The sequence below is a fragment of the Salvelinus namaycush genome, chromosome 3, assembly GCF_016432855.1.
Source record: "Salvelinus namaycush isolate Seneca chromosome 3, SaNama_1.0, whole genome shotgun sequence".
Lineage (NCBI taxonomy): Eukaryota > Metazoa > Chordata > Actinopteri > Salmoniformes > Salmonidae > Salvelinus > Salvelinus namaycush.
Window position 1 is genome coordinate 56,362,072 of NC_052309.1, and position 14,132 is coordinate 56,376,203.

Consider the following 14,132-nt stretch of genomic DNA (forward strand, 5'->3'; position numbering starts at 1 on the left):
TGTATGGTTGATCAGAACATTGCAGGAGCTCTAAGACTTCCATGCTAACAAACTGGTAATTCGATAACACCACAATGCAAGTAACTGTCAAATGAATTATGTTCTCTATTTCCCCTGTTAATTTCAGTTGAAGAAGATCAAAAGTCCAATCAAGACCAATCATCAAACAGGCCCAAACTACCAGTGAAAACAACATCGTCCGCATTCTGCCATGGCTTCCAACACCAATGCTGCCCCCAGTGGAGCGGAGGGAGAACAGCAGCCGGAGCAGACTATCACCTCCCAGCCAACCAGCGCTGAGCACCAAGAGACAGCCCATGACTCCAGCCAATCGGAATCCAAAGACCACTTGGCAGTAATCAGCGAGAAGATGGAGACCAGTAAATAAATATTCCACAAACCCCCCCCCCCCCCCCCCCCCCCCTATCCTCCTCCACCCTTACCCACCCCAACTTCAAATTAACACCCCTCTCAACACTTTGAGCTCATCTCTGTTGTTGTGATCTACGACTCTACGAATGTTTGTGTTCTAGAGATGTCCCTTCACTTCCTCTTCTCATTACCCTGAGTGTCTGGCACTATCCATCCGGGAATCACTTAAGACAGATGCATGATTTACAGATAGCAACCTTCTCTTCTCTTCAGCACCCTTTCTTTTTTCAATGACTCAATCCCCCCCTCCCTTCACTAGTCTTTCAATTAAACCCTTTCTTTCTATCCCTTTCCAAACGAAAAGTAAATGTAGATTATTGGCTTGACCAGACCATACGTCAATCCCTTGTGCCCTTCCAAACAAAATATTTAAAGTTTTGAAACTGCAGTAAAAGGGCAGTAATTGCAATCAACTGTGGTACTTTGGATGCAGTTTTTGCAGCATATAGCAACTATACTGCACTCTGAATGCAATATTTTTTCAGAAGGGGTTTCAGAGCCATTTGAGAATTGTACAAATATATTGATGTGAACCACAAAAAAAATGCCTCTGTCTAGGCCTACATGCACTCACCTGCTCTATCTAGACTGCCTCATGAATTACTGTTGTTGTCAGGTTGTGCAGCATAATTCAACAAGTGTGTCAATAACAGGATACCCCCGGATTAAAAATCAACACGCTCTAGAACAGTTTTGAACAAATTAATTTCTTCCAAAATGAAGGAGAAGCAAGAGCGAGAGCTCTAGATTACACCTATCTATACATCAGTGGTGGTCGGTGCCATTTAAGATGAGGGAGGACAATTTTTCATGAGCATGGCCTTATTTCTATTACATTCTATTGTCATTCATATTCCATTCACCCAGTTCAATGTAACATCGATAGGTTTAGGCTACTACATGATACTCAAATTTCCCCTATACCCATCATGAGGCTGCTATAACCTAGCCTATGAATGAAAGTTTACAATGTAGGTGCACACAGGTTGAGAGAAAAATTTGAGGAGTCAGACAGAGACACATTCACATGGACAGACAGTGACACATTCAATACCGCCTTGCACACTCTTTCCTGCATCTAGCTGATATCGGGTGTAATCATTAGTCCAACAGTTGCAAACAAAAGTTTCTATTGGACAAATTCAGGTATGTTTGTCCCCATTTTGTTCCGTTTGCTTCCATTTAAGAAACGTTTTTCAACAGAATTTGCGGAATGAATATATCCCTGATCACGCGTAAACACAGTTCACTTTCATAGCAGCCTCGTTCTATTCCTTCTCACATCTATTCACTCCTCACACCTTTTTCCTTCGCTTGTGGACTTCAATGCACAACACATCAGCTGTATGTGACCAGGCGAAAAAACCTTTCCAAGCCGAACCATAACCGCTACACACAGTCTACATCGTTGTCACCATATTAGCTAAAGTAACATCATAGTCAACATAGCTAATAGAACTAACGCGTTAGTAAACCTGCTACAATCATGCAGTAACGTTACAGTGTACAGTCAGTAAGCAGTTACGCCGGCAGGCCCCGGTGGCAATACATTTGTAAAACCAAAAGCTTACCTTGACTTGGAAGAGTTCCAGTGTTGTGTTGGATAGTCATAGCCAGCTAGCTAACATAGCATCCCTCTGTTTGAGCAGGGTGTTTGAGTAGGCTAAACTAGCTAGCACATCGGCTTCTTGTCATTGTTGCTAGTTATCTGGCTGTTCAGAATCATAACACACACCTTCCGGCCACATTTATACACGCGCATAGTTTTCGTGACGTTGTCAGCCAACCCGTCTATAGATGTTGAATCATGTCTGGATTCCCGATTTTGGTGACAAAACTATGAGGACATTCTCTCGTTCCTTCTTTGTCCCTCCTTTTCACCCTCCTTCCCCTCCTTGCCTCCCTCTACCCACCCTACTACAGGTAATGGAATGTGTGCTGCCGACTCCTCGCCCACATCTTCCATCTCGTCCCCCAAGCGACTGCAACACGCAAAACCAACCAACGGCCGTGCCCGGAAAGGAAGCCGCTCTGGGTCCCTGCTGGGTCATGGGGCAGGGTCTCCCAGGCCTTCAATCAGCCGTCAGCCCAGCACCGTGACAGAGGAGGACAACGGCAAGCCCCCTAGAGACTACCTGATCCTGGCCATCCTGTCCTGCTTCTGCCCCTTGTGGCCCATCAACATCGTGGCTCTCGTCTTCTCTGTTATGGCGAGTGGAACTTTTAAGTATTTGACATGTGGTTTGTAAGTGTTGTCTGTGAAGGAATGTGTGTGTGTGCATGAGTGCGTGTGATATCTAAGAAACACCACAAAGATGAACAGCTAAAAGCAGTGGGAGGCCGCGATGTGTTAGTGATCACCTGCTGGGAAATGAACAGAAAATGATGGCCAATGTTCTGGTCAGAAGAGATAGGACTGCCACCCACTGCTTTTAACCTTTTGTCTTCACAGTGAGTTTTGCCTGTGTGTCTGTCTCTCCGTCTGTCTGTCTGTCTGCCTGCCTGCATGCATGGGTATATTTGTGTGTGTATGTTGAAGCAGGGGTATGTGAATGAATTACTGTGTGTATTTATTTACGTGTCATATCTGTGTTCTTCATGCTTTATATATACCAACTAGGGTCCCAAAATTCCCAGGTTTTCTAGAAATCCCAGATTATGGATTCCTGGTTTTCCTGCTTAATTCCCTCCTGATTCTAGGAATCTTCCAACCAGGATTTCTGAACAACCTGGTAATTTTGGTAAACTTACTAGCATTTTGTAACCTAATCAATAACATGTCTCCCTATTCTCCAGTCGAGGAACAGCCTGCAGCTGGGGAACATTGACGGGGCGCGGCGTCTGGGCCGGAACGCAATGGTGCTGTCCATCGTCTCGTTAGTTGGCGGGGTCATCATCATCATCGCAGCCATCGTCTTAAACTGGGGAAGTGAGTGGCCAAAGTGGCTGAGCTCTCGAGTTCTCGTTGCGGTGCTGTTTTGTGTCTGTCGTTACGTGCAGCTTTTGTTTGTTTGTTTGTGTGTGTTCTATCCTGCTTTGGTCATGTCTGTGTTTGTGTTTGTGCAAGATTTTCAGTGCTGGGTTAGGTTAGTGCCCGTTTGTAACGGCTTTCTTCCTGGGATGAAGGAGAGGACCAAAATGCAGCGCGGTTATTGTTCAACATGTTTAATAAGACGATAAACGGTGAACATTAACAAATAACAAAATAACAAACGTGAAAGCCGAGACAGTCCTATCTGGTGCAGAACACAAACACAGAGACAGGAAACAATCACCCACAAAATCCCAACACAAAACAAGCCTCCTAATATATGATTCTCAATCAGGGACAACGATTGACAGCTGCCTCTGATTGAGAACCATATTAGGCTGGACACAGAAACAGACAAACTAGACACACAACATAGAATTCCCACCCAGCTCACGTCCTGACCAACACTAAACAAGCAAAACACATAAGAACTCTGGTCAGGACGTTACAGTACCCCCCTCCTGAGGTGCGGACTCCGAACGCACCCCTAAAACTCAAGAGGAGGGTCTGGGTGGGCATCTGTCCGCGGTGGCGGCTCCGGCGCAGGACGAGGACACCACTCCACCATTGTCTTTGTCCCCCTCCTTAGCGTCCTTTGAGTGGCGACACTCACCCCCGACCTTGGTCTAGGAACCTTCACCAAGGCCCCCCCTAGATAGAGGAGATAGCTCAGGACAGAGAGGTAGCTCAGGACAGAGAGGTAGCTCAGGACAGAGAGGTAGCTCAAAACAGAGAGGTAGCTCAGGACAGAGGGGCAACTCAGGACAGAATGGTCGCTCCGGACGAATGGCAGTTCCGGACTGAGTGGCAGCTCCGGACTGAGTGGCAGCTCCGGACTGAAGGGCAGCTCATGACTGAAGGGCAGCTCATGACTGAAGGGCAGCTCATGACTGAAGGGCAGCTCATGACTGAAGGGCAGCTCATGACTGGAAGGCAGCTCATGACTGGAGGGCAGCTCATGACTGGAGGGCAGCTCATGACTGGAAGGCAGCTCATGACTGGAAGGCGGCTCTGGCAGCTCCTGACTGGCTGGCGGCTCTGGCAGCTCCTGACTGGCTGGCGGCTCTGGCAGCTCCTGACTGGCTGGCGGTTCTGGCAGCTCCTGACTGGCTGGCGGCTCTGGCAGCTCCTGACTGACGGACGGCTCTAGCGGCTCCTGACTGACGGACGGCTCTAACGGCTCGGGACAGACGGGCGGCTCTAATGGCTCGGGACAGACGGATGGCTCAGACGGCACTGGGCAGACGGATGGCTCAGACGGCACTGGGCAGACGGATGGCTCAGACGGCACTGGGCAGACGGATGGCTCAGACGGCACTGGGCAGACGGATGGCTCAGACGGCACTGGGCAGGCAGGCAGCTCAGACGGCGTTGAGCAGACGAGCAGTGCAGGCGGCGTTGAGCAGACGGCCGACTCTGACCTGCTGAGGCGCACAGTAGGCCTGGTGCGTGGTACCGGAACTGGAGGTACTGGGTTGGAGACACGCACCATAGGGAGAGTGCGTGGAGGAGGAACAGAGTTCTGGAGAAGCACTGGAAGCCTGGTGCGTGGTGTAGGCACTGGTGGTACTGGGCTGGGGCGGGAAGGTGGCGCCGGATATACCGGACCGTGAAGGAGTACACGAGCTCGTGAGCACCGAGCCTGCCCAACCTTACCTGGTTGAATGGTCCCCGTAGCCCTGCCAGTGCGGCGAGGTGGAATAGCCCGCACTGGGCTATGCTGGCGAACCGGGGACACCATTTGTAAGGCTGGTGCCATGTACACCGGCCCGAGGAGACGTACTGGAGGCCAGATATGTTGAGCCGGCTTCATGGCACTTGGCTCAATGCTCACTCTAGCCCGGCTAGTGCGGGGAGGTGGAATAACCCGCACCGGGCTAAGCACACGTACAGGAGACTCCGTGCGCTCTTCCGCACAACACGGTGTCTGCCCGTACTCTCGCTCTCCACGGTAAGCCCGGGAAGTTGGCGCAGGTCTCCTACCTGACTTCGCCACACTCCCCTTTAGCCCCCCCCCCAATAAATTTTTGGGTGAGCCTCTCGGGCTTCCAGCCGCTCTGCCTTGCTAGCGCCTCATAATGCCGCCTCTCCGCTTTTGATGCCTCCAGCTCCGCTTTGGGGCGGCGACACTCCTCTGGCTCTGCCCAGGGTCCTTCTCCGTCCAGAATCTCCTCCCATGTCCATTCCTCCTTGTACCACTGCTGCTGTCGCTGCTGCCCGTTTCCACGCTGCTTGGTCCGGGTTTGGTGGGTGATTCTGTAACGGCTTTCTTCCTGGGATGAAGGAGAGGACCAAAATGCAGCGCGGTTATTGTTCAACATGTTTAATAAGACGATAAACGGTGAACATTAACAAATAACAAAATAACAAACGTGAAAGCCGAGACAGTCCTATCTGGTGCAGAACACAAACACAGACAGGAAACAATCACCCACAAAATCCCAACACAAAACAAGCCTCCTAATATATGATTCTCAATCAGGGACAACGATTGACAGCTGCAGACAAACTAGACACACAACATAGAATTCCCACCCAGCTCACGTCCTGACCAACACTAAACAAGCAAAACACATAAGAACTCTGGTCAGGACGTTACACCGTTGTTGTACCTTTTTGTTCGTTTTTTCCCCTATCTTGGCCAGGATTCAATCTGATTGCGTTGTCAACAATGCGCCATTTAAAGGTAATTTCCTATTGAGTCGACATGTGCAGCGTTTACCGTGAATGCGAACGCGGGATCATTGCCTTTAAAAGTTGCTTTGTCTACAAACACGATCAGATTGAATCATGGACTTTGTAGCTCTGTTAACATCGGTTTTTGATTTTCTGTTTGTTGTGTAGGTTGAGGTTTATTGGGAGGAATCTTGTCCTGGAGGCAGAGCTGAGCGGTTTCCGCTAGATGGGTCAGCCGCAAAGTCAGAATTGTCTATATCGTAAAAAAGTAATGACATTTTTTTAGGCATGTGGTTAAGGTTAGGGTTAAGGTTAGGGCAGGGCCAGCTTACAGAATGGGCACACAGTGCACGTGCCCCAGGGCCCCCAACCTCCAGGGTTGGGAGGGGTGCCCTGGAGGTTGGTGCCCAGGGGCCACTTTGTGGCTTGGCCAGCTAGTGACCACCCTGCAGAGCTGCCTCCAGGACAAGATTCATCCCAATAAATGCCAACCTGCGTTTGATGTGTCTGGTTCTTTATTTGCGTCCATCTGTGGCTGGTTTGAGTCAGACCGTTTTCAGTGTTTGTACTTTATAACATTATTGATGACATCTTTACAAACACCCTTGTGTTTTCTCTTTATTATTAGGTATAATAAAATCCTGAGGGTCACCATGGAAACCAAGAGCAAGATCGCAAGACAGCACACAAACAACCATCCCAACCAGACTTTTCCCCTTTCCTACGATCAAAACACTATTCTACAAAAGCACCTGCAACCTACAGTATAGTCCCTCGTCCCCGTTTTTTTGCTGCACGAGCATGTATGGCCTGTAATATGTTCTCTGAAACAGATAGACAAGTCCCTCATCTCTACCTCCTACACCACGGACCCCAACGCTGCCACCAGTGGTGTAGTGCAGGGTAAACGTATGTAAACGCCGGATACGCACGTTTTTAATTTTGCTCGAGTGTTTACCCACCTTTTGCAGACAAATGCATTATTGACCGTGAACAGTGATAAGGAGTTACCCACCTATTTTTTGGACCACTCGTCACTGGCTGCCGCCATTACTCAGAAAGTCGAAGGCGTCACGCAGAACAACACTGAGGTAGGATAGACAAGAGACAGCCAGACTGGTTCCTCTGAATGAGAGAGACACGTCTAACAAGTCTAACTCTGGTCAACGAGGCCATGATCCCCTGCAATGGTTGCATGAGTCTCTCAGACTGTATTTAAAGTCTCTGCATAGTATTCCAGGACCAGGCTGCTCCTCCCGAGCTGCTCCGAACGTGACAAAACACGGTGTCGCCGAAAGGACATCTGCTTTTCTCTGTAATGGGATTATTTTCTTCCACTGTACCATTAATCTCCAGTCTGTCCACACCACTGTAACACAACCAAGGGATCCTTTTAACTGTGACGTCAAAACCATCTCACACTATAGGAGCATGTTAAAGAAGTCAAAGGAAGAGTTAGGGAGGGAGGGAGGTGACAGGGATTGGAATTGATCTTTGATCAATGTGAGGATGTTGATGGGGGGGGGGGGGGGGGGTTGTTGTTCTGAATTTGTTCCATATTGTTATTTTCTGTGAAGGGAGGGAGGAGTTAGAGACAGATGGGACCATCTGTAGTTTGATTTAGGGAAAAACCTGGGGTATCCATCTATCTTTGCTTCATCGTCTTCGTTTAAACATACCTGGAATCTGGGGAGAATGAGCCACCCTGGGTTGGGGATTGAGGCAGGGCTGGTAACTCGCATGCACTCTGAAACACACTTGCTTACCCCCCCCCCCCCCCCCCCCCCGCACACACGCACAAACACCCATACACACAGAGTGTGAGAGAAGACAGATGTACGCAGTTACACACAAGAGACACAGGCAGGCACACCCATACGGCAGAATGACATTCTCATTGGCTGAGAGAAGGAGGGAGATAAAGAACAGGAGAGGAGAGGAGGGAGGGGAGGATTGGGGATAGCTGCATGGGCTTCAGTCCTTTGTTTGGCACAGATAGAGGCAAAGAGGATGTGTGTGTGTGTGTGTGTGCGTGTGCATATGTGTGTGTGTGTGTGTGTGTGTGTGTGTGTGTGTGTGTGTGTGTGTGTGTGTGTGTGTGTGTGTGTGTGTGTGTGTGTGTGTGTGTGTGCGTGTGTGTGTGTGTGTGTGTGAGAGAGAGACAGAGAGAGACAGAGAGAGACAGAGAGAGACAGAGAGGGGAAGAGAAAGAGAGATGGTGTGGTGCTTGATACTGATGCAGGATAAAACGTCTGAGAATATACTAGACTCTAGAATAAACACAAAAGACAAGCAGTAATTTTTCTTTTTACTCTTCATTTTCCCCGCTTCTGTCCAGTACATACCTCCATATCATCTATTCCTTATTTGGTAACTTATTTATTCATTTTACCTTTACTTTAACATGGTGTCCTATTGAGACCAGGGTCTCTTTTGCAAGGGAGCCATGCATCTTCCAATTCCACAACAACAATGTTATGACAGTCTGCTTGACAGTATTTACACAATTCTAAACATAGTCTACCATCTCTGGTCAGTTTGAATTCATTCCTCTCACTTCATTATTGCAAATGTATTGCCCACTTTACCTCACACCTCTCTAAGTATGTATTCATTATCTTTGATGGTTGCCTCTTTTGTTCAAATTCTATACAAATGCCTCACTGGGGTGTTTGGTCAGTTGTTACTCTCTCTCCTCCCTGGTCAGTATCAGCTCCTATGTGCTTAGTGTTTGCCCTTGTCTGGTTGTTATTCACAGAGCAGAATGACCTCTTCTCCCTCTGGGAGTCAGTCAGTGTGTCACTGTGTGCCAAAGCCTGGAATGTGAGCCAAGCCACATACAGTAGGGGCAAGGCAGTATTTTGCTTGACTCTGGCTAAGTGCTCTGTCGGTGTGTGTCTGTGTGTGTGTGTGTGAGAGAGAGAGAGAGAGAGAGAGAGAGAGAGAGAGAGAGAGAGAGAGAGAGAGAGAGAGAGAGAGAGAGAGAGAGAGAGAGAGAGAGAGAGAGAGAGAGAGAGAGAGAGAGAGAGAGAGAGAGAGAGAGAGAGAGAGAGAGAGAGAGAGAGAGAGAGTGTGAGAGAGAAATGCAGTGTAACACTGTGTGTGTGTGTGTGTGTGTGTGTGTGTGTGTGTGTGTGTGTGTGTGTGTGTGTGTGTGTGTGTGTGTGTGTGTGTGTGTGCGTGTGTGTGTGTAAGACAGTCTTTAAGAGTGTACATGTGTGTGTGTGTGTGTCTGCCCCCGGATGCTGTTTTTAGGGAGAAGCAGTTGAGTCAGTCCCCTCCCACTCAGTTTAAAGGTGTCATATTCTACTTGGCACCCACACTCCCTTCACTTCCTGAGCCCAGTCCCCTGTGCATGTTTACAGTATCGTTTACAGTGCGTTTATACTTAAGAGTTTTTAATGGAGGCTGGGTTAACTCGAATGCTTTTACACCAAGGACATCTTTATGTAGCTGAGAGGCTCGTTGACCCGTACAGCGCGTTGTAAATAAATCACATGCATATTTATTTGTCATGACGACACATGATATTCACGTCCAAAGTTGACTTTTTTCACTGCGATTTGTTTGGTAGTCCAGAATAATCTATGCTAATTTGTTATTTTGAGACTGCTCCACCTGACCGTTTGGAGCACTTCCTCAGAACCACCCTTGAGGTCTACGCTAGCTACCATAGAAAGGCTACAATATGGTTGAAAACCAAAGGAGAAGGTTTCCCATGAGTGAGAATGTTCCACTCTGACAGTGCCAGAGTTTGATGTTTGGAAGGTTAGTGAGGGGGTGTGTCCCAATAATATATCCTTTCTACTGAAGTGTACACTCGTTCACTACTTCCCACAAATCTAAAAGCATTGGATTAGTGGAGGCATGCAGGATGGGAAATTCAGTTTTTAGTCCACCAGCCGTGGATGCCCAAATTTGACCAGCCACAAAAAAAATGAAGATAAATCACAGAAAACGCATGCACAAATATGTTTTTTTCCTAAATATTTTTTACATGTGGGCTTTGGATTGAACAAAAATAAAACTGCTCCCAAATGCTCTGTGTGATCACCCGCCAATGTGGCTGGTAAGAATAGACATTCTACCAGCCAATGGCAAAGTCTACCAGCATTTGGCTGGTGGCTGGTTTTCATTTCCCACCCTGGAGGCATTGGCTAGAGGGAGTTTCTACAATATGTATTGTACCAGTTATTTTATTTTCAAATCAGTGAAGGGAAGTTAACAAGTGCACACTTTGGGAGGAAGGAGAGATAATTAGAACATTGCCCAAGTCTCCTGTAACCCCATTCACGCCAAAGTGTAGCATGTCAGTTCGTACTAACCACATAAGCGAAAATATTTTCAGCTGAAAGTGAATGCTGAATTTTTGGCTTCTTTTATTTCCATTTCTCAATGGTTGTGCGCAACTATGGATATTTAACCTGCTTGCACTATATTGTAGATGTATGTATATATATTTATTTATATACCTGATTATGCCTTTGGTTTGATATTGACTGTTATTGAGCTATTAGTGCTATTATTTGTATTATTCCATTATTATCATCACTAGTAGTACTATTGTCATTATTATGGTTACTATTTCACTGTTATTTCTACTAGAGTTGTTGCTCTCTTTATGACAACAGAACAACACAACACAACACAAAGAAAACAACATTCTACAATGGCCTTCGCTGTTATTCAACTGGTTGTTTCTGAGCTTCCTTGACAAGAAAACGGCGCAACAAAAAAAAGCATGTTTACAGTTAGTTACACAATTCATATGCTTCGAAGATAGATACCCTATGTGATGACAACGATGATGACCAACCAGTTCATGAGATAATTTATACACACACACACACACACATAAATGTCTTGAGTAATCCATATTTTCTTCATGTCTTCTTAGTAATTTCCTATTAAGCTCTCAGGTCTTTCTTTCTCCCACCAATTCATTAATTCCTTAATTAAGAACAGAATTATTCCCAACTAACTCATGTTCTTCTTCTCCTTCTATTTTCTATAGTTCATTATTATATGCTATTTAGCATACGTTTTTATCCAAAGCGACCTGCATACAATGTGCATACATTTTTACATATGGTTGGTCGTGGGAATCGAACCCACATTCCTGGCATTGCAAGCGCCATACTGAGCCATACAGGATCACTTCACAATTATCTATTTGATCCCCTTTCCTGTTTGTTATAAACTACATCCTGTCCAATATAATCTATATCCTGTTTGATATATTATCTCTTTGGAGGAGAGCTCTTGGTTGACTCCCAAATGAAACCCTACTCCCTTTCTAGTCCCATAGGGCTCTGGTCAAAAGTAGTGCACTATATAGGGAATATGGTGCCATTTGGGAGGTAGCCACAGACTGCAGCACCGGTGGTACCAGACCCTCGGCCCACTTAGTTAATCAGTGTTGTTGTTCTTATTGTCGTTGATTACAGATCTATACTATAATCCTGAATCAGACATCTGTGCAGACTTGCCTGACTGTGCATGCCTTAATTGACTGCTTTATAAACATACAGTATGAGTATGTATGTACACTACTATGTTAATCCAATATATTGATAAAGCACTCTGTATTGATCTTGATCCTGTTTGATTATTAATGATTATTGATCAAGTTTGAAAGGAACCTTGTGAATAAACCCTAGTTGAGTACGAGCTCTGTTTCACATGGTACATTGCTACACTGAAAAAAAATGTAAACGCAACATGCCACAATTTCTACGATTGTACAGTTCATATAAGGAAATCAATAAATTTAAATAAATTCATTAGGCACTAATCTATGGATTTCACATGACTGGGAATACAGATCAGCATCTGTTAGTCACAGATACCTAAAAAAAAAAGGCAGGGTGGATCAGAAAACCAATCAGTATCTGGTGTGACCACCATTTGCCTCATGCGGTGCAGCACATCTCCTTTGCATAGAGTTGGATGGCGGCAGATGAATGGCACGACAATGGGCCTCAGGATCTCGTCACGGTATCTCTGTGCATTCAAATGAACATTGATAAAACGCAACTGTGTTCATTGTCCGTAGCTTATGCCTGCCCATACCATAACCCCACCACCTCCATGGGGCATTCTGTTTACAATATTGACAGCAGCAAACTGCTCGCCCACACGACGCCATCTGCCATCTGCCCGGTACAGTTGAAACCGGGATTAATCTGTGAAGAGCACTCTTTTTCAGCGTGCCAGTGGCCATCGAAGGTGAGCATTTGCCCACTGAAGTTGGTTACGACACCAAACTGCAGGCAGGTCAAGACCCTGGTGAGGATGACGAGCACGCAGATGAGCTTCCCTGAGATGGTTTTTGACAGTTTGTGCAGAAATTCTTCGGTTGTGCAAACCCACAGTTTCATCAGCTGTCCAGGTGGCTGGTCTCAGACGATCCCGCAGGTGAAGAAACCGGATGCGGAGGTCCTTGGCTGGCGTGGTCTGCGGTTGTGAGGCCAGTTGGACGTACTGCCAAATTCTCTAAAACAACGTTTGATGCGGGTAATGGTAAAGAAAGGAACATTAAATTATCTGGCAACAGCTCTGGTGGACACTCCTGCAGTCAGCATGCCAATTGCATGCTCCCTCAAAACTTGAGACATCTGTGGCATTGTGTTGTGTGACAAAACTGCACATTTTAGAGTGGCCTTTTATTGTCCCCAGCACAAGGTGCACCTATGTAATGATCATGCTGTTTAATCAGCTTCTTGATATGCCACACCTGTCAGGTGAATGGATTATCTTGTCAAAGGCAAAATGCTCACTAACTGGTAAACAAATTTGTGCACAGAATTTGAGAGAAATAAGCTTTTTGTGCGTATAGAACATTTCTGGGACCTTTTATTTCATCTCATGAAACGTGGGACCAACAATTTACATGGTGCGTTTATATTTATGTTCAATAATACATCTCGCTACATGTTAGTCCTGAACTGCGTCAGACTTGCTCTCCTTCCATCGTTTTCCCTACCTTAAGAATGTGCTTGAGATAGGGTATCCGAGAAACCCACTCTTGTCTTGTGTGTGTGAATTTCTGTTACGTGTTTCCAGGATGTTGTGGTTGTCAAGGCAACAGTTGGCAGGGAGGGAGAGCAACCGGAGAAGCGGGGATGGAGCAGGGAGGGAGTGAGGTCTGACTTCTCAGTGTTAATAAAAATTCTATCTCATTTACATTTGAAATCCATATGAATTATTAAAAGCTTCTGCCTCTGTGGCTGGAAATAAGGAGAGAGAAAACATGATAGGGGAAAGAGAGGGGGCTGCAGAGAAAGAGGGATAGGCTGGATAGAGAAAGAGCGGTGTGAGGAGTAGAGAGAAAGAAAAGGAAGGGAGGGAGAAAGGGGTAGAGGGGGGAGCACGACGGTTTGGGGAGAACAGCTACTGGAGATGGCAGTAGAGAGAAAGGAAAGGTGATGGAGGTAAACTAAAATAAATGGGGTAGCTACAAATCACGGGAAAAAACAAGGCATTATCAGACAGATAATGAGATGGATAGACTTGTTCTGTTTGTAAGGAGTGGTGAGGGTGGGGAGGCAGAGAGCAGAGTGGGAGTACAGATGGCGAGAGAGAGATAGAAAGAGGGAGATAAATAAAAAAAAACAGGTGGAAGGACACAAAAGCAGAAAAGGAAGGAACTAGAGAGACAGGTAGAGGTAAAGATAAAGGTAGACATATCGAGCAAGGGAGAGAAAGAAAAAAAAATCTGGAATATCACAATGCAGTTGAACGCAGAGAGGAAAGGGGGAGAGGGAGGGGTCTGAACCAAAGGTTAAAAAAAAAAGAGAGCTGTAAAAGAAGGAGAGAATGAGAGAGGGAAACTAAACAAGACATAGTGTACTGTATGTGCTGTGCCTTTGATGTTCTGAACCAAGAGCCATGAAACAAACACACACACACGTCTTAGGAGAGTTCAAAGGAGGGTGTGTGTATGTAGGGCACAGGATCCGAGCAGCAGTAAGAAGGGATTGGTGTGTCTACA

At 46.4% G+C, this 14,132-nt stretch overlaps 1 protein-coding gene across 1 annotated transcript; it reads left to right on the plus strand.

The window, feature by feature from the left end:
- Positions 1–211: 211 nt before the first annotated feature.
- On the plus strand, positions 212–6,312 carry LOC120043926 (trafficking regulator of GLUT4 1). The gene is made up of 4 exons (XM_038988527.1): positions 212–380; positions 2,356–2,642; positions 3,229–3,361; positions 6,308–6,312. Exons 1-4 carry the CDS (start codon positions 212–214, stop codon positions 6,310–6,312), a joined length of 594 nt encoding a protein of 197 aa, XP_038844455.1.
- The last annotated feature ends 7,820 nt before the right edge of the window (positions 6,313–14,132 follow it).

What these genes read in the sequence shown, in the direction of transcription:
- LOC120043926 (XM_038988527.1), top strand. Translation starts at nt 212, where the DNA reads ATGGCTTCCAACACCAATGCTGCCCCCAGTGGAGCGGAGGGAGAACAG. An exon ending in CAGCGAGAAGATGGAGACCA is followed by an intron (nt 381 to 2,355) that starts GTAAATAAATAT and finishes ACCCTACTACAG; the next exon opens with GTAATGGAATGTGTGCTGCC. An exon ending in CTCTCGTCTTCTCTGTTATG is followed by an intron (nt 2,643 to 3,228) that starts GCGAGTGGAACT and finishes CCTATTCTCCAG; the next exon opens with TCGAGGAACAGCCTGCAGCT.